Source organism: Cotesia glomerata, linkage group LG2 (genome assembly GCF_020080835.1).
Source record: "Cotesia glomerata isolate CgM1 linkage group LG2, MPM_Cglom_v2.3, whole genome shotgun sequence".
NCBI classification, from domain to species: domain Eukaryota; kingdom Metazoa; phylum Arthropoda; class Insecta; order Hymenoptera; family Braconidae; genus Cotesia; species Cotesia glomerata.
Window position 1 is genome coordinate 31,249,115 of NC_058159.1, and position 21,258 is coordinate 31,270,372.

A 21,258-nucleotide genomic window follows, 5' to 3' on the forward strand; every position below is an offset into this window, starting at 1 on the left:
CTCGTAAGTTAGAGTGATAATACTAGTCGACTTAACACTTGTTTTAAGTCTGTGCTATAAATGGAGTGAGTGTGTGGTAACATTCAAATGTAAATATAAATCATAATAGATATTATAAACACTGGTCCGTAATGCATAAAAAAAAACGTGACTATATAGCATAATTTGTGTATATTTGCTGTTAAGTTGCTTTGTCAAATAAGAGAGTAAGTCGAGCTGATCCATTAACTTGTTTAGAATCATTTTTCAATTTAATTTAATTCTTATCATTTTTTTTTATTATTAAATTCTCAGACTTGTTATCTGTTATGCTAACTAACACTTACGTGACATATCGAGTGTCTTATTTGTATTATATTATGTTATTAGATAATTGAAATTTATAACTTATGCCAGTCGACTTCTCTCACTTATTTGCGGTAGCAATTACTCGAGTCTTAGGTAATAAGAATAAGTCTTCACGTTGTTTTTATAACAAAGTAATGAGAAAATGTATGTTAAACAATTATTGCTATTATAATTATTATTATTACTATTATTAATTATTATTATTATTATTATTATTATTATTATTATTGGATATGTATAATACTTGCCCTTGTTGTGTTTATTGGTCTTAATATTTTATCTCGAGTTTAAACCAATCAATGATTAATTGATAATAATAATTATTAAATAGGAACAATTATAAAGCAACAATGAAATTTTATAATTATTGGTATATCGATAATATTTATTATGTAGACGAATTATTTATCATTAACGCTCTTAATTCATAATAGTAAGTATTATAAAGTAATATTTGGACTGCAGTTTTTTTTTTTAAATATATCAACTGATAAATTTTACAAAGTATAAAATTATTGATTATATTTTTATATAATAAAGGCGAGAAGTCGTTCTTTATAAACCGGAACATTGGTCGCCTACGCATGTTGCGTGATGCAAGACATTTCCTTTTCCCCACATCCCACGCTATGAATTACACGCTTCTTTTACAGACTACTTATAAGGACAAAATCTATATTATTAAGAGAATAAATAAAATTTTGTGTCCAGGATAGTCACATGATAAAATTGGTTTTCTTCAGTGACATTGTAAAGGTCTTGACTTGAATTCGGGCCTTTTCAAAGTTTCATATCATTTTCACCGATAGTCAATTTATTATGATAAGTATTTAGGCTGCATTCGAAAATGCTCTATCTCTAGATACATAATTAAAAAATGAGCTTGTATCTTGTGAAATATTGACATTTTTAAAGATATAAGCTCATCCCGATGTAACATTCATCGAGACCTTTCATTTGAGTACCCACATCAATTTTTCATATATTTATTTATATTATATTATATATATATATATATATATATATATATATATATATATATATATATATATATATATATATATATATATATATATATATATATATATATATATATATATATATATATATATATATATATATACATGAAAAATATATCAAAATGCATGTGGGTACGTAAATGAAAGGTCTCGATGAGTGTAACATCGGGATGAGCTTATATCTTTAAAAATGTCAATAGTGAAGAAAGTACAGTGCAATTTAACATAATCAAGAAACGACCTTGTATCTTGAGAACTATTGACATTTTTAAAGATATAAGCTCATCCCGATTTTACACTCATCGAGACCTTTCATTTGAGTACCCACATCAATTTTTCATATATTTATATATATTATATATATGTATATATGAAAAATATATCAAAAATGCATGTGGGTACTCAAATGAAAGCTCTTGATGAGTGTAACATCGGGATGAGCTTATATCTTTAAAAATATCAGTAGTTAAAAAAGTACTGTACAATTTAACAAAAGTCATTATTTAATAAAGCAAAATTTTATTAATTTATAGTTCACAAGTCACGGCAGTCACGTAGTGACTGCAAGGTTCTTAGTTTATACTATTTATATAAATTCAGTGATAATTTAATTAACCAGATTGACAAAGCAATTATTAAATTTCATCACGACAGTCATGTCGTTCTTCTGTAGACAGATTTTCTGCCGGCAGATAATCTTTGGCAAGTTTTTTTATTTCAAAAGCCAGATCTTTGATTTCTTGATCCAGGGATTTATCATTACCTAAAAATTCAGGAGATCTTTTGGCCATTGTTAGCTGCTTTAGTTGTAAATTTTTTTGCCTCGAAGTAATAGACGAGCGAGATGATGTCGGCAGTGTTGATACCAATGATTTACGCTTGGATGATTTATCACCATCTTTATCTTGAGATTTACTTTTTATATTCAATTCAGGAGGTTCCATTATTCGCTCCAGTGCAGCGAGCAGTCGATGCATCAGATTGAACTACAGAAAAAGGGAGAAAGTTTTTTTTTTCAATAAATATTCTTTTTAAAAATTTAAATAAACAGTCCATTAACATTATTATTCTATTATACCTTTTGAGCAGCATCCTCAGCTTCTCGCATCATTTTCATTTCCTGCGTGAAGCCTTCTTTTTCACACTGCCTGACAATCTCCTTGGGGAGCTTGTCGAGAGTCATATTGAGGCTCTCGTAAGTCTTCTCGATTGTTCTCATCATAGTGAATGCGTCCAACTTGCCGTTATTTGGTCCCACACAGCTTTCATACGCATCCTCGATAAAGACTTGGAGATAGAGGACTGATTCTGAGCTCACAAGTTCTCGAAATACTTGCTGCAGAAGATAATCCGCGTAAGCCCTGAGATTAGCTCCTCTTTGTTCGCAAGCTTCGATCAGAGACTGAAAATAATCGCATTTTATAAAATTAATTTATAATAATAATAAAAGAAACTGAAATAATAATAACTAGCAACTTTACAGTCACTGTGTGACTGCCGTGATTTGTGAACTATTAATAAATAAAATTTTGCTTTATTAAATAATGACTTTTGTTAAAATGCTCTGTACTTTTTATAATGTTGACGTATTTAAAGATATTAGCTCATCCCGATGTTACACTCATCAAGAGCTTTCATTTGAGTACCCACATCAATTTTTCATATATTTATAAATAGGATATATATAAATATATGAAATATATATAAAATTGATGTGGGTACTCAAATGAAAAGTCTCGATGAGTGTAACATCGGGATGAGCTTATATCTTTAAAAATGTCAATCGTGCAGAAAATACAAGGTAATTTCTTAATTATTGACATTTTTAAATATATAAGCTCATCCCGATGTTACACTAATCAAGAGCTTTCATTAGAGTACCCACATGCATTTTCATATATATATATATATATATATATATATATATATATATATATATATATATATATATATATATATATATATATATATATATATATATATATATATACATATATACAATATATATAAATATATGAAAAAATTGATGTGGGTACTCAAATGAAAGGTCTCGATGAGTGTAATGTCGGGGTGAGCTTATATATTTAAAAATGTCAATAGTTCTCAAAATACAAGGTCATTTCTTAATTATGTATCGAGAGAGAGTATTTTTGAATGCAGTAGATAATAATATTACATTTTTTGAATTATTATTATTGTTGTTGTTCATATTATTTTGTTTTAAAAAAATTATTATTATCATTATTAATTTTTTGATAAATAATAATAGTAATAATAATAAACTCTCCAACAAACTTCAAGGTCCTGAATGTTTTCTTCAATAATCCCAATTTCTTTCTTAATATCTTCTCCAGTTTTAGCAACGTCAGTCGTCAGCTCCTCCATAGGCTTCGCCAGCGACTCTAGATGAATAAGCGCGTCAAGATTCCGTGATTCAATTTCAGAAAAAATCCGTGACAACTCCAGAGGACACTCAACTGGTATTTCTCCAGGGCCAAGATTGCTATCGCTGATCTCCTTCTCGAATGTTTCTGAAAAAGGTCGACCATCGATTCTATTGTCGAGTAAAAATAATGTGATAAAAAATGAATCTACCTACGAGACACTCCAAAGAAGACTTGGCAGCCGGGTCCTCATCAACAATTGATTCACCCTCGGAATGCATCGATTTATCATCTTTATAAACAGAAGCATTGAATTCAGGGGGAGCGAAAATTTTTCGGACAAACTCATGACACATTTTGGCATTTCGCCACATTTCTCGCCACTGATACACTTCCAACCGAACTTGTCCAAATTCTTTCAACAATCTGTCGCGTTTTGAGATCATCTTGCTGCTATTTCGAGCTTCCTGATCGGCTTCTTCCAACACCCTCATACTTTCTTCATGATCGTGAGACAAATATTCTTCAAATGTGCTACTGTACTCTCGATAGCGATCCTTCAAAAAATGACATTTATTTAATTCTTGACTCCAATAATTAATAAAAAAAATTTTTATTTGTAAATACATACTTCAATGTCATTGAATTTATTCTTCTCTTGATCAAACTGCTCATCAATCCTTATACAGTGATCTCTGTTATAACCTGCAAGAAGCTTAGTCTTCAATACTTTGTTCACTTGCTCGACATATCTTCGTCTTGAAAACTTTTCACGGATAGGACGACCGGCAAGATCAGTGAAGTAGCCAGGATCGATGTCAGTAATTGCTAATGGCTCTGCTATTGAAGCTTCATTTTTTTTTAACCCAAGATTTTTTTTTACATACTTAGTCGCACTCTTGCCAGGCTGTTTTTCTTTTTTGCTGCGTCTTTTAGCTTCACTCCATTGATAAAATCCAAACAATTGGACATTTGATGGTATTGTAAATGGTGATTGATCTTGTTCAATATTTTTACTCATTTTTTATGTCTAAAATTTATTAATAAATTATTTTATGATGTGTCAAAAAGTTTTGAGAAATTTTTTCTTAATAGTAATTTAGTTGATGAAAATTAAGTTAGCCGACATTTAAGAATTAAAAAAAATTTTTTTATTGAAAAAATGACTACAAAAAAAAAGAAAAAAAAATTGTCAATTGTTAAAAACTTGAAAAACTGTAAGTGCAAATTAAAAAAAATATTTTTTTATTCTAATTTAATTATTAAAAATAAATTTAAAAATTAAAAACGTCGGCTAACTTTATTATTATATTTATTTGTTGTAAAAATCACAAAAATAATGAAGACACTGAAGCAATTAAATTATTATAAAAAAAATTCTACCTGTGAAAAATAAAAAAAATTAATAGTGGAAATTTTTTTATTGTAATTGATTTATTATAAAAATCAATGATATTGAAATCAGCTGACATTTGAAATTTTTTTTTATTTTTATTAAAACTGTTTTTAAAAATTTTGCACTGAATTTTTTTATAATAATTTAATTATTATAAAATAAAAAAAAAATGTTAACTTCAGGATCATAAAAATTGACAGTTGTCAGCTAACTTCAGTATCAAACAAAACTGACAGATGTCGACTAACTTCAATTTGATATAATTTAAAATCAAATATGTATAAAAAATCCGGCAACTTTAAATGTCAGATAAACAATAATAACAAAAAAAAAAAAAAAAAAACAAACCTAACAACGTGAGAAGTTTGACTTGCGCGTTGCCAATGCAAAATGATTCAATATAAATATCTCTTATCGTAGAGAACAATGGATGGTTATATATTATTATTGCACGTTACATATATGTATTTGATCGAGCATGGTGGCTGCTTGTTTGTTTACAATCCGTATGAAGAAACCGATATTATATGAGAGCTATGAAAAGAAGGATATTACACAAGTCTGTGGAAGCTATAATGCAAATAAAAGAAGAAAAAGTAAAGGTAAATACCTGGATAAGTTTAAGAAATATAATAATAAATAAATAAAAAAGCGAGAAAAGAATAAGATCGGTTCCATCCCAGATATACTGGCGTTCTAGATTTGCCGTAGTGTCTTCGCCGAATATCTACGGGCTAGAAGAGAAAAGAAAGGAACGCTCCGGCATCTACTTTCATTGCTGCTAGTTCGACGGACCTATAAGGTGCAAGTACCGTTCATCTCTCTGTTCTTATCTAAACTTTTAACTAAAACTTGCTTCTTCTCTTATATAAATATTATAATATAATATTCTGTTATTTTAGCTCTGAACAAACGCAGCGCCGGATAAAAATAAATTTCACTTTATTTTGGTTTTCACTTAATTAAATACGGAGTAAGTAAATATTTGTCTAATCATTGCTAGTCTTGATCATTCTAGAGCCTTCTAAAAAAAACAAACAATTAAAATAAAAATAAAAATAAAAAATGTGTATGGTTATATTTTAATAACTTGGAAGTAAAAAATTTCTAATTAAATAAATTACTTAATGTAATATAAACAATGACTATTACTAATGATAATTACAATGAAATTTAAAATTTCACCGGCGACAACCAAAGTATCACTGTGCTCAAACAACACGCGGTAATTCGTTAGAAGAAGACAAACGGAGACGGCATTCATGCTCTGTTTTGCAGTACGTCACTCAGTGAATTAATAACAACAGTTTTCTACAGGATACTATTTTATACCAGTCATATCGTAACTCTCATCCGAACTGCTCATGATATTTTATATCCTTATACCTTATCAGCTATTATTTTTCATTTCAGATAATGTCTTCTCGGATATAAAAACAGTGTCTCGTATTTGAGATTTTAAGTGCTGAGTTTTGCATAAAGTTTTATCTCAAGAAATGATAACAACTATGGAGAAGACGTTGGTGGTGTTAGTGCTCGTGTTAGGACTCTCACACGTGCCGAGTTTGACACTCAATTGGGACGGCTGTGGAGGAAGACTTGAGAGGGCTTTGGACGCCATGCAGAGGGATTCTTCACGAAGAAATCGACATGAAGATGATGAAAACGGGATTGTTTATCAACGGAAACTCACCTCTGCTCCTCTTGAGATGACTGTTGCTCGTATTTCTGTAAAGGTATACACTTTTATTTATTTTTTTTTATGATATTGAAATTGAGAGATTTCTAATAATTTTTTTTAACAAATAAATTATAGCAAAGAAATTTATTTTGAAAATTCTATCTTTAGAAACTCTAAAAAATTATAAATGCAATTTTTTTTAAATAATTTTCTAGACTTAGTTTATTTTTATGAGACTTCTAATAATTAAAAAAAATTTTTTAATTAATAATTTATAACAAGAAAAATTTATTTTGAAAATTTCATTTTTAAAAACTAAAAAATTATAAATGCAATTTTTTAGAAATAATTTTCTAGACCTAGTTTATTTTTATGGGATATCTAATAATTTTTAAAAATTTTTTAATTAATAAATTATAGCAAAAAAACTTTATTTAAAAAAATTTATCTTTAGAAACTAAAGAATTGTAAATAAAATTTTTTAGACTCAGTTTATTTTTATAAGATATCTGATAGTTTAAAAAAATTTTTTAATCAATAAATTATAGCAAGAAAAATTTATTTTAAAAATTTCATCTTTAAAAGCTCTAAAAAATTATAAATACAATTTTTTTTAAATAATTTTCTAGACTTAGTTAATTTTTAAAGAATTGTCAATTAAAAAATTGTACTGCTAATTTCAGTATCATATAAAATGAAATTAATTTATTTTATTATTTGCTTTTTTTTAATTAAATAAAATAAAATAAAATTATAGGTACCTAGTTCAGGAACAAATCGCGATGGAACGTGGGCAAGAGTGGATAAATGTAAATTCGAGCCAAGCAATAACTCTCTGCAAAGTCGTGTAATGTTCAACGATTTATCAGTGTCGGGATTAGTGCTGCTGGTGCCGAGTCAGCGACATTCATCAGGCCCGAACATCGGTGAATCCTGTCGGATGAATTTAAGATTGAAACGAGCTGGGGTTGAATTTTCGACGAGTCCAATCGCCCGAGGGCGAGGACAAATGAGAATTCGAACAGAGTCAAACTTTCTGGAGCCGAGATTCGCGTCGATTTATGCTTACGGCTGTCACCCGACCAATCGGCTCGACAGACAAATAAAACGCCACGACAAGCCTGCTATTTTCAATCCTCCTAGTCATCACAATAGCAATAACAATTACAATGATTACCCTAACGACGCTCCTGAGCCTAGAGAAGACATCGTCGAGCGCTCTACGACAGAAGAAGACGTTGTTATTGCCAACGAGAGCTCCGTTTCAAGGTTCGGCTACTCCCGGTTTGATTCCTTACCTACCAAGAAGACTTTCTGGATCACCAAGCCGCCGGACGACAAGCGCAAAAGGCGCTCCAATATTTCTGCTGATTCGCTGGATAATAATTTTGATAATTCGCAGGAAAATAAATTTCAGCATTTTCTGATGGATGATTATCCGTATGGCGTTGATTGGCAGTCCAAAGAGAGCGTTGCTCGAGAAATGGAGGACGTTTTCCTCCGAGGAGCCAGCGAAGCTCTCACGAAGTACATTGAACATGAGCTTCATCCTGCTATTAAAGAAACTCTCATGATTTCTATGGGCTATACCATTAGCTATGGATAATTTAGAAATATTAAATCTAACATAAATAATAATTATTTATAATTGACAATAAATATATTTTTATACGTAAAAAATGCCATTGTTTAATTGACAATTTGTTTTAACAGTTTGACTTTAAAACGATGGCTCACAAATTAAACGTCTAGTCGACTTGTAAAATATAAATAAATAAAATTTTGCTTTATTAAATAATGACTTTTGTTAAAATGCACTGTACTTTCTTAACTATTGACATTTTTAAAGATATAAGCTCATCCTGATGTTTCACTCATCAAGAGCTTTCATTTGAGTACCCACATGCATTTTTGATATATTTTTCATATATACATATATATAATATATATAAATATATCAAAAATTGATGTGAGTACTCAAATGAAAGGTCTTGATGAGTGTAACATCGGGATGAGCTTATATCTTTAAAAATATCAATAGTTCTCAAGATACAAGGTCGTTTCTTGATTATGTTAAATTGCACTGTATTTTCTTAACTATTGACATTTTTAAAGATATAAGCTCATCCTGATGTTACACTTTTTAAGACCTTTCATTTGAGTACCCACATGCATTTTCATATATTTATCATATATACATATATGTAATATATATAAACATATGAAAAATTGATGTGGGTACTCAAATAAAAAGTCTCGATGAGAGTAACATCGGGATGAGCTTATATCTTTAAAAATGTCAATAGTTCACAAGATACAGGGTAATTTCTTAATTATGTATCTAGAGATAGAGCATTTTCGAATGCAGCTTAAATACTTATAATAAATTGACTCTTGGTGAGAATGATATGAAACCTCGAAAAGGCGCAAATTCAAGTCAAGAATTTTCCAACGATACCAAATTTAACTATAAAAATCCATTTTATCATATAAATACACTGGCCACGAAATTTTGCTTATTCTCTTAATAATATAGATTATCATACATTAATTTATATGATTAAAATTATTATTATTATATTTATTATTAATGTATAAATCTTAATAGATGTAAAGCTTGCTCATAAAACGTAAAATGCAAAGAACTTGTTGCTGCTGCTTTCACTTGACTAGGAAGTAAGCCTTTGAATAAACCCAGAACGCCTTCTTCTTTGACAATACGTACAAAGCAATCAACCAAGCCACCGCAGTGGAAAAATTTGCCAAACCCAACTCTTCCGTGCTCGAAGCCCTGAATTTGCAGACGCTTACGCCCCAGGTCCATCGGATAGATCGCCGTTTTTGAAAGCACTCCAGCGATGCTTCCAGATAGTAATGAATTCAAGGCGGTTATTTCACTATCAGGTACTAATCTTCTGTATATACTTGTTGATATATTGTAAAAGAGAAATTGCAGGCCAGTGTGTGGGGCTACTTGCAATAAAGTCAGTGAAAGTCCTCGAAATAATGTTCTTACTGATTCAGTCTTTAAAATTGTCCTGATTAAAAGTACTTTTTTTTAATTAGAAATGATTTTTTTTTTTTTTAATTAAGATTAATATTATTTATTGCTTTGATGTACATACCAGTAACAATTGAATAATCCAGTGTATATTTTCCGAGTTGAAGATTGCGCGACGAGTCTAGTTCTTGCAGTATCAAAAGGAAATGAAGCAATTGTTGCAATTGTACCAGCTGTTGCACCAGCTATAAAATTCATCGAGTACTGTCTGTTGTTTATCTTTGAATCTGTCATCACTTCCATCAGCTTGTTGTAACTGTAAAACTATAAAATAAATTATTATTTAATTATATATTTCATGTTGTTATTTATTATTTCTTGCCTTCCTCAATTACCTGAGTCAGACCGTAAGTAATTGACAGAAATTGTGCAGGTAAGTGGCCTTTCCATAGACTGAAAATACCTTCTTCGCGGATTATCGTCGAAGTTGCTTGTAACAATGATTGATATTTACTAGAGTGTGTATGAGATATCGGTTCCACTTGTAACTAATACAATTATTTTTTTCTGAGTATTTTTAAATATTTAAGAGACTGAAATTAGTAGACACTTGACAATTTTTTAATATGATCCTGAAGTTAGTTACAATAATTATTAATTACAATAATAAAAATTCTTTAAAAAATTTCCACTAATAATTTTTTTTTATTTTTACATGGGGAATTTTTTTAATAAATTTTTTTCATTATAATTTAATTGGAATAAAATTATAAAATGATTTATATTGTCCGTCAACTTTAGTGTCATTTTTTAAATTTATTTTGAAAAATAAACTAGATATAGAAAATTTATAATTTTTTAGTTTCTAAAAATGGAATTTTTTTTCTTAAAAAAATTCTAAAAATTATTAAATGTCTCTAAATGTTAATCTCATTAATACTCATCTATATTTATGCAAACATAAACAATACCTGAAAGCGAATTTTAATGACATCAAAAGGTTGACATATCAATCTTGTCAAAAATCCACTGACAGCTCCAGCAATAGCGTGATTTTGGCTCAAATCCATTTTTTCTATCTAAAAATTCAGATTAAAAATATTTGTAAAAGTTTTTTTTTATTGTAAGTAAACAAAAAATAAAAAATATTATTCTAACCTTAAAAATCTATTTAATTTTACATATTTATTATTGTTTTATTCCCCAGGATTTTTAATTTGTTCAAAACACTTGTTTGAATTAACTAATCACCATCACAGTGAACTAATGACAATTTTGTCATTTATTTTTTTTTAACTACACTTTTTATTACCAGTTTTTACTCAGCTCCACAAAACAAAACTAAAATCCTTTATGTAACCATGGTTTTATTTTTCGCACGTGTCTTGTATTCTTTTTTTTAATTTTTTTTTAAAAACACTGAAATATAATCTAATTAAGTACGATCAATATCAACAGCTGGATAATTTATTTTTTGAACAGGCCAAATTTCAGCTTCTTCCGGCTGAGAATTATTATAATAACTGTCAATTACACTTTTCAAGTCATACCCCCATGGATTACTGATTAATAATTCCAGAGTCTCACCACTGGGAAGACGATCATTACCTTCTCTAGCCAGGACATCCAATTTTTCTTCTAGAAACTAATTTAATTTTTCTATTACCATGCATAACTGATAAACTAATTTATACTGACCTGAGTTGTCAATTCCCAGTAGAATTTATAAATATTAATAAGTGCATTGTTATAAATGTTTTCAATATCTGAACCGTCAGAATTTTTAGACTTAGAAACAATCTCTCTATAATACCATTTATAAAAAAATCTGCCAGTATCACTGTAGTGTATTGGAAAAAATTTACAAAAATTTAAATTACATAAAACATTAGAGCCAAATTCATAGACCACTTCTTCTGTAGACTCAATTAGACATAAAATACAATTGGAGTATAAAAGTAATAATCCAGTAATTTTATCCGAATATTTCTTCACATTATCTTCAAATAATTTAATAGTTTCATTGGATGATTTAATTTTAGCGAATATAATTAATTTAAATACTAAATTTTTCTTTTTAATTATGTCAAAAATTGTTTGCTTCAACGGAGCGTTCATATTTAATGTTTGATCAATAATTTCGTTACAAAAAAATAAAAAAATTAAATTAGCCGACATATAATAATTTTTATAATTTATTTTATTGAAAAAAAAAATTTTTTTTTTCATATGCAGAAAATTTAAAAAATTTTACGTGCAATTTTTTAAAAATATTTTTTGTTGTAATTTATTTAATAAAAAAAAATCAAAAATTGTTAGACTAATTTTAGTACCATAGAAAAAATGAGAAATTAAAATAGAAGAAATAGGTAGGCTTAAAAAATAAATAATAAATTAATTATTTATGATTAAGTGAATTTTTTATTGTAGGTAAATGAAGTCAATACATGAATTATGTTGTTTAAGTGATATTTTATCTGATATATATTTATTATTTTATTTTATACTTTCGCCACACTTATTTTAAAAATTGATACATATAATCAATAACAAAATCGTTAATAATTAAGATCATATGGATCGTTAGCCACCCCAATGATTTGGAATGAATACTGAAGTATCGACATTATAATTAAATTTACCTTAAAAGGTATCTACTTAAATAAACACAAAGATTTTTCGTGTCGAAAATAGCTTTTTTTTCAACTAACATTCGTTTTCTTCTTGTAAGAAAAATAGAAATAAAAAAAGGAAAAAAAAACATAAGTTAAACCTCTTCTAAATTTGAACTCTGTTTTTATTTATTGCCATTATGGCGAAGTGAATTAATTAATTTTATATAAATAGAAAAAAATTTTGTTAACAAAAAAGACCGTGCACGCGTGATAACCAATACGTGAAAATTATCAATTGACTTTAGACTTGAAAAGAATTTCTAGAATATGACGAATTAAATTCCCACGTATTTATGTTTTGGTTAACGTTCCGATCATACGATGAATTATTTAATCAACTGTAGTTGTTGTAGTTGTTGCTTCTGTCTTCGAATCTTTTGTGTACTCCGGAGAAGTTGTTCTCCCGTCCACCTCCACGTCCTCCACCGTAGCCCCAACGACCTGAAGATAAAAAAAATTAACATTAATATTTAAATAAATTTTTTATGAAAATAAAATTAGCCTCTAATTTTTTTTTTATTAAAAAAAAAAAAATTTCATTTGTAATAAATTTGAAAAACTGTAAGTGCAATTTAAAAAAAAATTTTTAGTTTTAATAAATTATACAAAATCAAAAATGTCGGCTAACTTTATTATTATTTTTTTAACTAATTAAAAAAACTCTAATAATTAACATTAACATTTAAATAAATTTTTTATGAAAATAAAGGTAGCCTATAATTTTTTTTTAATAAAAAAAAAATTTCATTTGTAATAAATTTGAAAAACTGTTAGTACAATTTAAAAAAAATATTTTTTAGCTCTAATAAATTAAGCATAATCAAAAATGTCGGCTAACTTTATGATTATAATTTTTTTAATAAATTAAAAAAAAATTATTATAACTTACTTCTTTGTCCGTATCCACCTCCATGTCCCCCGGATTTACTAGCGAGCTCGGACAGCTTGGGGTTGATGACTTGGTTAGCTTCTTTGAGTACGTTTATTAAATCTTTAGCTTGTCGACTGTTTTGTGGCGTAAAGAAAGCGTAACTCGTTCCAGTGGCTTGAGACCGTCCAGTTCTTCCAATTCTATGAATGTAATCCTCCGACGAGGAAGGATAGTCGAAGTTGATCACATACTTAACATCATCGACATCTACACCCCAATAATAAAACCCGTTAGAAAAAAAAATACCAACAAATAACAACTAAACCATGTTAAGTAAAAAAATTTTACTTTTAAATTGAACATTTTTTTTTTATATATTTTAATTAACTAAAAAGCAGAAATGAAATGTTGAGGTTCAAATCTAGCTTGTGATGAGCGTGTTAAAAAAATGAAAATATAAAAGCTAATTATTAAAGGTCAACTTTACTAATCAAGAATTAGAAAAAAAAAAAAAAAATTTATGAATAAAAGTGTAATAAATGACTTGTATGAAATGGTAGCTGAAATTGTAAAAGTACAAACCATATCACTGCTGAACATTGCATTCGATGTAAGCGCAAAGTATACTCCTCGGCGTTGTACAAAAGTTGAATGCAAGTTCAGATTGACGCTCGTATTTATTCACAAATAGCGATAGTAGCAAAATCAATAGATTGTTGTCTCGCACCGGCTGATATTGATAATTGGTCTTTAAACGGCGTGTGTGCGTGCAAGCCCAGAGCCTTTCAGCCAACCAGCGCGACGTTACCCGCGCACCACTCATAACTTACGTGGTACACAGGCCGTACACAGAGGCACATTAATAAGTACATGCTTAATAAAACGCACGCGAATATCCGCATGTACATATCATATCATCTATATATCACTTTTCATATATAGTCTATTTAAATAGAGCACAGACATTGAGTGAGCCATGGTTCTGATTGTATGACTTATTTTAAATGTTTCAAACAAATATTCTTTTCAAGATTTTTTGTTCATCGCGCACTCAACAGATTCTGTGCATCATGTGCCTCTGAAACAAAAGACAACCAGACTGATTAAAATAAATTACAAGATGCCCACACTCAAGCTCTAGTTCCCCGCTTCTCGTTTCTTATCCTTCGACACTTTTTTTTTTTAAATTTAAAATCCTAAAGTTTCCCTTTTCTTATACCTAGTTATTTATTTATTTATTTATTTATGATGAAAAATTTAATGTAAAAAATTAGACCCTGTAAGAAAAATCTGATGAAAAAAAAAAAATAAAAAAAATTCTGTCAGTGTAAAAAAATAATTTAAAGAAACTAGTCGAAGCATTTGAGACGAAAATTTAATCCTGAAACACCTTAGGGCGCCATAATCGTGACAACTCTTTAATAAACTCTTCACGAGCAGGCATCAACTTCATATAACCAGTCTGTGCTACATCGCCACCCTCCCTCGTACTGTTTCCCACTCTTATTAAACCCTAACTGTTATTGTTATTACTCAAGAAAATAAAACCAGACAAATTATCGATAATTATCAACGATCCCACCCTTCGCGAGTAGAAAAAAAATAATTCAAAAATCCGACACGTTTTAAACTGAGCCAGATTAACATCTTACCAAGTCCACGAGCAGCAACGTCTGTTGCTACAAGAATTGAACCTTTCTTGTTTCTGAATTCTGAAATAAATAAAATGAATAAATTAGTAATTTTTAATTGTAGAAAAAAAATTTTTTTTAATTAAAAAAAAAATAGATTTTTTTTTTTTTTTTTTTTTTTTAATTAAAAAAACAATTAGATAATTTACCTCTAAGAACATAATCACGTTCTTGCTGTGATTTGTCTCCGTGCATACACACGGCAGGCCAGCCGTATCTTCTTATGTTTCTAGTAATATTTTCAACTTTTTTCTTAGTTTCTACGAAGATAATTGTTTTTCCACCGTCATCATTAACATTACCAATTTCTTGGAGCAAAGATCCTAATCTGCAATATAAATAAAAAATTAATTAGCAAAATAATTATTAAAAGTGACAAAAAATATTTTAATAAAAAATAAAAAAAAAATCAGATCTTCTCAGAGGTAAAAAATTCTTGTATAAAATCACGTTACTTCATAAAGGAATTTCATCATGTAAAAAATAAAATAAAATTCAAAATTTAATTAAAAAAAAAAAAACTTACTTTGTTTCTTTTTCATGTTCTTGGCATACATCAACAATTTGGAGAATGTTGTGGTTCGCACAGAGCGAGAGAGATCCAATATTCAATTGGGTGTAGTCAACGAGATATTCCTCAGCCAACATTCTGACTTCCTTTGGCCAAGTAGCAGACCACATAAGTACTTGTCTGTCAGGTCTGATTTGCTCGATAATTTTTCTAATTTGTGGTTCGAATCCCATGTCCAACATACGGTCAGCCTCATCGAGTACCAAGTACGTGCATCTGCGCAGATTGGTGGTGCCGCGCTCGAGGAAATCAATAAGCCTTCCAGGTGTGGCAATAACAATCTCAACACCACGTTCCAGGTCACGAGCTTGGCTGCCCTTGGGAGCTCCCCCGAAAATGCATGTGTTCCTTACATAAGACAGAGATCCAAAATCATTGGCGACTGTTTGGATCTGCTGGGCCAATTCTCTGGTGGGTGCAAGTACCAGAGCGATGGGTCCGTCTCCACGGTTCAGAGGTTGCTGGTTGTTGATGTGAACGATAGCAGGCAAGATGTATCCAAGCGTCTTTCCTGATCCTGTTTGAGCAATACCGACCATGTTGCGGCCGGACATCGCAATGGGCCAACCTTGGGACTGAATAGCCGTCGGCTCGGTGAACCCTTGTCTCTTAATTCCCTCCATTACGTAATCCGGGAAGTTTCCTTCGTCGAAAGACTGGATTGGGTCTGGAATTTCCTCTCCCTTAAGGGTAATTTCTTTTTCTAGTCGGAAAGAATCGATCTCGCGGTAGTTTCGCTGGGAAACGTTTGAATGTGGGATGTAGAAATCTTTCTTGAAAGGTTTCAGATTTTCGTAATCCCAGTTGGGTTTTTTAAGGGTGTTGCCTGCAGTTTTAGGGTTGTTTGAGTTCCCACGGTTTCCAAAGCGGCCATTGGATCCACCAGTGTTTCCACCTCGTGCTCCGCCGAACCTATTACCACCTCCACCGCCGCCGAAGCCATTGCGCGGCGGTCCGCTGCTACGCTGAGCAGCTCCGCCTTTTCCTGCTCCACCACTACGGAATCCACCACCACCACCACCAGACGATGCACCACTGTAAGTCCTGGAAGTAATTTTATGTTAGGAAATAAATTTAATAGCTGCAAGTATGGTGAATAATAATAATAATAATAATAATACGCGTATGCAATTTAAATATGACATTAATGTTAGAACTAGAGAATTTTTTAATTTTTTTCAACAAAAAAATTTGTTCAAAAAAATTATCTTTAAAAAATTGCATTTTTAATTTTTAAAATTTCTGCATGTCAATTTTTTTGATTTTTTTTTTGCCATAATTTTCTTGATAAAAAAAATTATTAAATATCTGCTAAATTTATCATTATATTTTAAATTAATTATTTGGTCCAAGGACAATTTAATTATTTAAAAATTAAATGGAGTCGTTTTGTTGCGAACATTGAGAGACGGATCCAGACAAAGTGTGTGGACACCGAAGGCATGTTTCGCGGATTTTATCTACCTCTCACAAGCATTCATGCTCAGTCGAAATACAAGACAGAGGCATGCCAAAATGAGAGGCCATAAGTTGCAGCTGAATTTTTTTTAATATAATTCAACGTGGCCTATGATCATTGCGACGTACACGTAATGGCCGCCGACTATGATGACTACGATACGGAACGCGTTCAATGTAAATGTTATATAAAATATTTAATTACTAAATTTAATAATTAATATTAATTTATTTATTTAGTTATTTACGTTGTTAATAATAATAATTGTAATTATTGGAGTTAAAATTAAATAATAATTTACTTACATTTTTTTAATTGGGATGTTGTGCTTCACTGTCCCGAAGAAAGATGTTGAATTATTTGTAGTAGGATGTTACAAAAAGCGGCTAAGATCTCTGGAATAATGTGAAAAATACAACTGGTTAATTGCTGGCGATTTAACTCACTGAGCCAGCTGGATTAAAATATCCAAAAACTAAATTTAAACGAGTGATTGAAAAATACGACTTACCCGTGCCGCTGATAGGGACGGAAAGATCGAGTCTCGAAAATGCCGGAAGCCACTTAACTTATCCTGGTAAGTGGGAGAGTCTTCTCTGCGCAGACAGCTATTTTGCGGCTCTGCACATGCGCAGTCGAGATAAAACACGTATTCTTTGCGCAGTTATATTGATTTTCGTAACTCTTTGTTCATTTTAGAATTTTTTATTTAAATTAACATTATTTTTAAAGTGAAAAATTAAATTTATTAATTTTTTATTTTTTTTTAGAGTTATTTGTAATAATTTTTACTTGTTATTTCTTTTTTACTTTGTTAGTCAGCAGGTAATTATGTACTACTCTAGTCAAGTTTGTAGTCAGTGCTCATGCGTGAACTTTAGTAACTAAATAACTGCATATTGATTTTTTTATTAAATTATTACAGCAAAATGGCGTTAGTTGTCCCGTTAGCTATTATTTGTCGCTTCTGGAAAAGTCCAGAAACAACTAGGAAAATTTATCGAGAATTTACTCGAACTTTTTATTGATCCAAGCAATTATTTTATGAAAAATCGAACAATTATGACAATAAATTTATGAATGAATCATTGCAGCAGACTTTTCAGAATTTTTACAATTAAAAAAATATTTATACTAAAAACAAAACATTTAAAGAATTCATTAAAGTATTTTTTATTAAAAAAACTAAAAAAAGGTAAAATGTCAGCTGATTTCAACATTTGAGAAATTAAGAGTCAAATTTCTAATATAAAATTTATTAATAAAAAATATAAGTGTAAACTTAGAAGACAAAGTGATTTTTTATCTATTAACAAAAAAAAAAAATTCAAATTTTTCAATTTCAACTTAGTCATTTTATTTATAAAATGACTGAATTACATTAAAGTTAGCCGAAATTTGTAATTTTTTGATTTTGCTTAATTTATTAAATTAGAACTAAAAAATATTTTTTTTTAAATTGCAATTAAGGTAAAAGCCCCAATATATGATCATGTACCAGTATATGATCACTCCAGGGGTTGGTATACCTATATTGGTGAATATAGTTCTACAAATACATGGAGTGATCATATACTGACATGATCATATTGGGCTTTTACCTTATAGTTTTTAAATTTTTTTACAAATGCAAAATTAAAAAAAAAATTTTTGTAATCATTTTTTTAATAAAAAAAATTATAAAAATTTTTAAATGTCGGCTAATTTTATTTTCATATGACTGAATATTAAATTTAATAATAAAAATTATATTTTTTCACAACAAAATCTTATAAACTAACATTATTTTTTTATTTTTTTTAACCAACAAATTTGTTCCAAAAAAATTATTTTAAAAAAATTGCATTTTTAATTTTTAAAATTTCTACATGTCAATTTTTATTTTTCATTTTTTTTGCGATAATTTATTTGTTATAAAAATTAAAAAAATTATCAAATATCTAATTAATTAACTTTTTTACAAACTATAATGATTAAAATAAAAATAAAAAATGAGGAATTACAGGACTATCAGAGGTATGAGGAAATAAACAAGGCATTTATATAAATACAATTGCAATATGTTTTTATTATTATTATTATTTTATTTTCTATCATAATACTGTATAACATACAAGAAATGCACTTTAGTGAAACCTACAGAAGAGAATCTGAATGTAGAGCAATATTTGTATTATTATAAATTTAATTACATCGTTTAATTTAATTATTAATAATTGAAAATAATTATTTTTATTTTGAGGATTTTGTTGCAATTAACGAGTTGTCTCCCTTAATTTTTTTTAATTATTTTATAAGATAAAAAGAAATAATATCGAAGGCGATAACGACACTACACTGGGTGTTCCTTCATCATAATAAAGAATTAGTCCCTACCTCAAAATTTATTTAACCTTTTTAAAGTTTAAGTCTAAAGGACTGAAGTATTACGGTCGTAATGTTATACAACACTTATATATCACGTTATTCTTCCACAATGTCATGGTCAGAAAATAAATATGTTTTTTTATTATCCGCCACTTCAAATGACTCTTACAATTGTTCACTTTGTTTTTAAAATAAACACTTCAATTATTTTGATGCAACTAACTCGATCGGAATAAACAATCGGCTAACGACCAGGGAACGGCTTCTTGGTACTCTCGTTTTATTTAATTATATATATATTTTTATATCACAAACTAGTATTTCAAATATAAAACATATACAAGCCAGCTAAAGTCGCCAGATTAAATTCATATTCATATACATTTTTTTTTTTTATTATTTATTCCTTTTATTATTTTCTCAATATTTTTTTTTTTTTAAGAATAAATATATTGTTTGTAAAATAATTCACAATTAGTTAAATAAACTATTTATGAAAATAAACATACTTGTATGTGATAATTGATAATAATAATAATGTAATAAATGATTTTGACTAGACTTTCGATGAGTTTGATCTATGAAAATATTGAAAAATACTTCAATAGAATAGAAAAAAATACATTTTACATTTTCATTATTAAACTGTATAATTATTTTATTATTTGTTAGTAAAAATAATACTAATTAATTGATAAATCAATTAGTTTTATTAATATAAATTAATAAAGATTAACGGATAATGAGATGGTGTATATTAATATTAAGATTGCTTATTTAATTCAATCGAATTTATATAATTGACAGTTATTCAATATAAATACAATAACCGGCGTGTCACACTCGAGAAGAAAGGTAGTCGCTTGTTATTTACTTTATCTTCAAGCAATTAAATATTAACAATTATAGACCATTTTTCCCAGTAATTTTTCGTTACTTGCACATTTTATTTTCATTATTTATTATCAATATTTATTTATCAATCGTTAATAATTAATTAATTACTTCGAAATAAATAATACAATAAAGGAAGAATATTCGATTGAATTTAATTTTTAAAATAAACTATCAAGTTTTATTTAGCCGTAATAGATATATTTTTTTTTTTTTTTTTAGTCATTAAATCACGGACGGCATCGTAATACAAACGTATTTATTTGCAATAAATAAATATTTTTGTTTAATAATATACAAACACATATGTCGACAGTTATCGCAATTGCCTATACAACTTGTTAATTGTTTTAACGTTGCGAAAGATCAGTCTTGTATAAAGGAGATAATAATTATATTTTATTTTATTATTACAAGTTATTTATGCATACTCGCGTTATAATATTACAATCAATAAAAAAGTTTCATGTACGCGATATCACAGCGCTCAGCGTTGTAATTAAGGTACTCAGTATATTTTTTTAATATTTATAATTATTTAGTTATAAAAAAAAAAATTGTCACACCACACTATATACTGAGGCTTACGCGACATGACCAAAATAGTGATTATATTACGCGAAAAGTACAAAATAATAAAAAAAAAAAAATCAATATTAAAAAGCAAATGTACCAAGGTGTCCAACTTGGCACAGATATTAATTAAATAAACTCAAATAAACTATACAGATAATAATGATGGCAATCACGATTTATAACTGTACAAAATACTAATTATTAAATAACAAATGTTGCAAGTACGCCTATCTTTCTCATCAGTTAGCGACACGTTTATTTTAAAATATTTTTCCTAACAAGCAATCACTAAGTATTTTGTGTGCGTGTTGTCTTAAAATCATGT

At 28.6% G+C, this 21,258-nt stretch overlaps 4 protein-coding genes across 7 annotated transcripts; 1 reads left to right on the top strand and 3 right to left on the bottom strand.

Annotated features, from left to right (window-relative positions):
• Positions 1-580: 580 nt before the first annotated feature.
• LOC123259922 lies at positions 581-7,713 on the bottom strand. 2 transcript variants are annotated; one of them, XM_044720744.1, is made up of 8 exons: positions 7,590-7,713; positions 6,841-6,875; positions 4,383-4,781; positions 3,963-4,308; positions 3,663-3,898; positions 2,446-2,769; positions 1,945-2,353; positions 581-1,021 (listed from the first exon to the last, which is right to left on the bottom strand). In XM_044720744.1, the coding sequence occupies exons 3-7, from the start codon at positions 4,770-4,772 to the stop codon at positions 2,003-2,005; spliced, it is 1,647 nt and encodes a 548-aa protein (XP_044576679.1). In that variant the 5' UTR covers positions 4,773-4,781; positions 6,841-6,875; positions 7,590-7,713; the 3' UTR covers positions 581-1,021; positions 1,945-2,002. The 2 variants fall into 2 exon arrangements, with proteins under 2 accessions (XP_044576679.1, XP_044576678.1); XM_044720743.1 differs by lacking the exons at positions 6,841-6,875; positions 7,590-7,713 and adding an exon at positions 5,496-5,575.
• Positions 6,640-8,609, top strand: LOC123259923. Its single transcript, XM_044720745.1, has 2 exons — positions 6,640-6,883; positions 7,586-8,609. Exons 1-2 carry the CDS (start codon positions 6,644-6,646, stop codon positions 8,432-8,434), a joined length of 1,089 nt encoding a protein of 362 aa, XP_044576680.1. The 5' UTR covers positions 6,640-6,643; the 3' UTR covers positions 8,435-8,609.
• A 770-nt stretch (positions 8,610-9,379) lies between these two features.
• Positions 9,380-11,629, bottom strand: LOC123259924 (mitochondrial thiamine pyrophosphate carrier-like). 2 transcript variants are annotated; one of them, XM_044720747.1, is made up of 6 exons: positions 11,528-11,629; positions 10,988-11,474; positions 10,801-10,908; positions 10,225-10,377; positions 9,954-10,153; positions 9,380-9,866 (listed from the first exon to the last, which is right to left on the bottom strand). In XM_044720747.1, exons 3-6 carry the CDS (start codon positions 10,897-10,899, stop codon positions 9,416-9,418), a joined length of 903 nt encoding a protein of 300 aa, XP_044576682.1. In that variant the 5' UTR covers positions 10,900-10,908; positions 10,988-11,474; positions 11,528-11,629; the 3' UTR covers positions 9,380-9,415. The 2 variants fall into 2 exon arrangements, with proteins under 2 accessions (XP_044576682.1, XP_044576681.1); XM_044720746.1 differs by lacking the exon at positions 11,528-11,629 and having other exon boundaries at positions 10,988-11,508.
• A 601-nt stretch (positions 11,630-12,230) lies between these two features.
• LOC123258803 (ATP-dependent RNA helicase p62-like) lies at positions 12,231-17,765 on the bottom strand. 2 transcript variants are annotated; one of them, XM_044719025.1, is made up of 7 exons: positions 17,608-17,764; positions 17,402-17,491; positions 15,593-16,681; positions 15,216-15,394; positions 15,028-15,087; positions 13,394-13,642; positions 12,231-12,945 (listed from the first exon to the last, which is right to left on the bottom strand). In XM_044719025.1, coding segments are annotated over exons 2-7 (1,686 nt in total). In that variant the 5' UTR covers positions 17,404-17,491; positions 17,608-17,764; the 3' UTR covers positions 12,231-12,838. The 2 variants fall into 2 exon arrangements, 1 of the variants encoding a protein (XP_044574960.1); XR_006508145.1 differs by lacking the exon at positions 12,231-12,945 and adding an exon at positions 13,958-14,453 and having other exon boundaries at positions 13,476-13,642; positions 17,608-17,765.
• Positions 17,766-21,258: the final 3,493 nt, after the last annotated feature.

Bases quoted from the DNA above. Each gene is read 5' to 3' on its own strand.
- LOC123259922 (XM_044720744.1), bottom strand. From the start codon at position 4,772: ATGAGTAAAAATATTGAACAAGATCAATCACCATTTACAATACCATCA. The intron at 3,899-3,962 runs GTAGATTCATTT...GACCTTTTTCAG, and splicing joins TTCTTTGGAGTGTCTCGTAG to AAACATTCGAGAAGGAGATC. The intron at 2,354-2,445 runs GTATAATAGAAT...CTTTTTCTGTAG, and splicing joins CTGAGGATGCTGCTCAAAAG to TTCAATCTGATGCATCGACT.
- LOC123258803 (XM_044719025.1), bottom strand. The intron at 15,395-15,592 runs GTAAGTTTTTTT...TTTATATTGCAG, and splicing joins GAACATGAAAAAGAAACAAA to ATTAGGATCTTTGCTCCAAG. The intron at 13,643-15,027 runs GTAAGATGTTAA...ATTGGGGTGTAG, and splicing joins CGTTGCTGCTCGTGGACTTG to ATGTCGATGATGTTAAGTAT.
- LOC123259924 (XM_044720747.1), bottom strand. From the start codon at position 10,899: ATGGATTTGAGCCAAAATCACGCTATTGCTGGAGCTGTCAGTGGATTT. The intron at 10,378-10,800 runs GTATTGTTTATG...TAATTGTATTAG, and splicing joins TCATTAAAATTCGCTTTCAG to TTACAAGTGGAACCGATATC. The intron at 10,154-10,224 runs GTAATTGAGGAA...TTTATTTTATAG, and splicing joins TTACTTACGGTCTGACTCAG to TTTTACAGTTACAACAAGCT.
- LOC123259923 (XM_044720745.1), top strand. From the start codon at position 6,644: ATGATAACAACTATGGAGAAGACGTTGGTGGTGTTAGTGCTCGTGTTA. The intron at 6,884-7,585 runs GTATACACTTTT...ATAAAATTATAG, and splicing joins TTGCTCGTATTTCTGTAAAG to GTACCTAGTTCAGGAACAAA.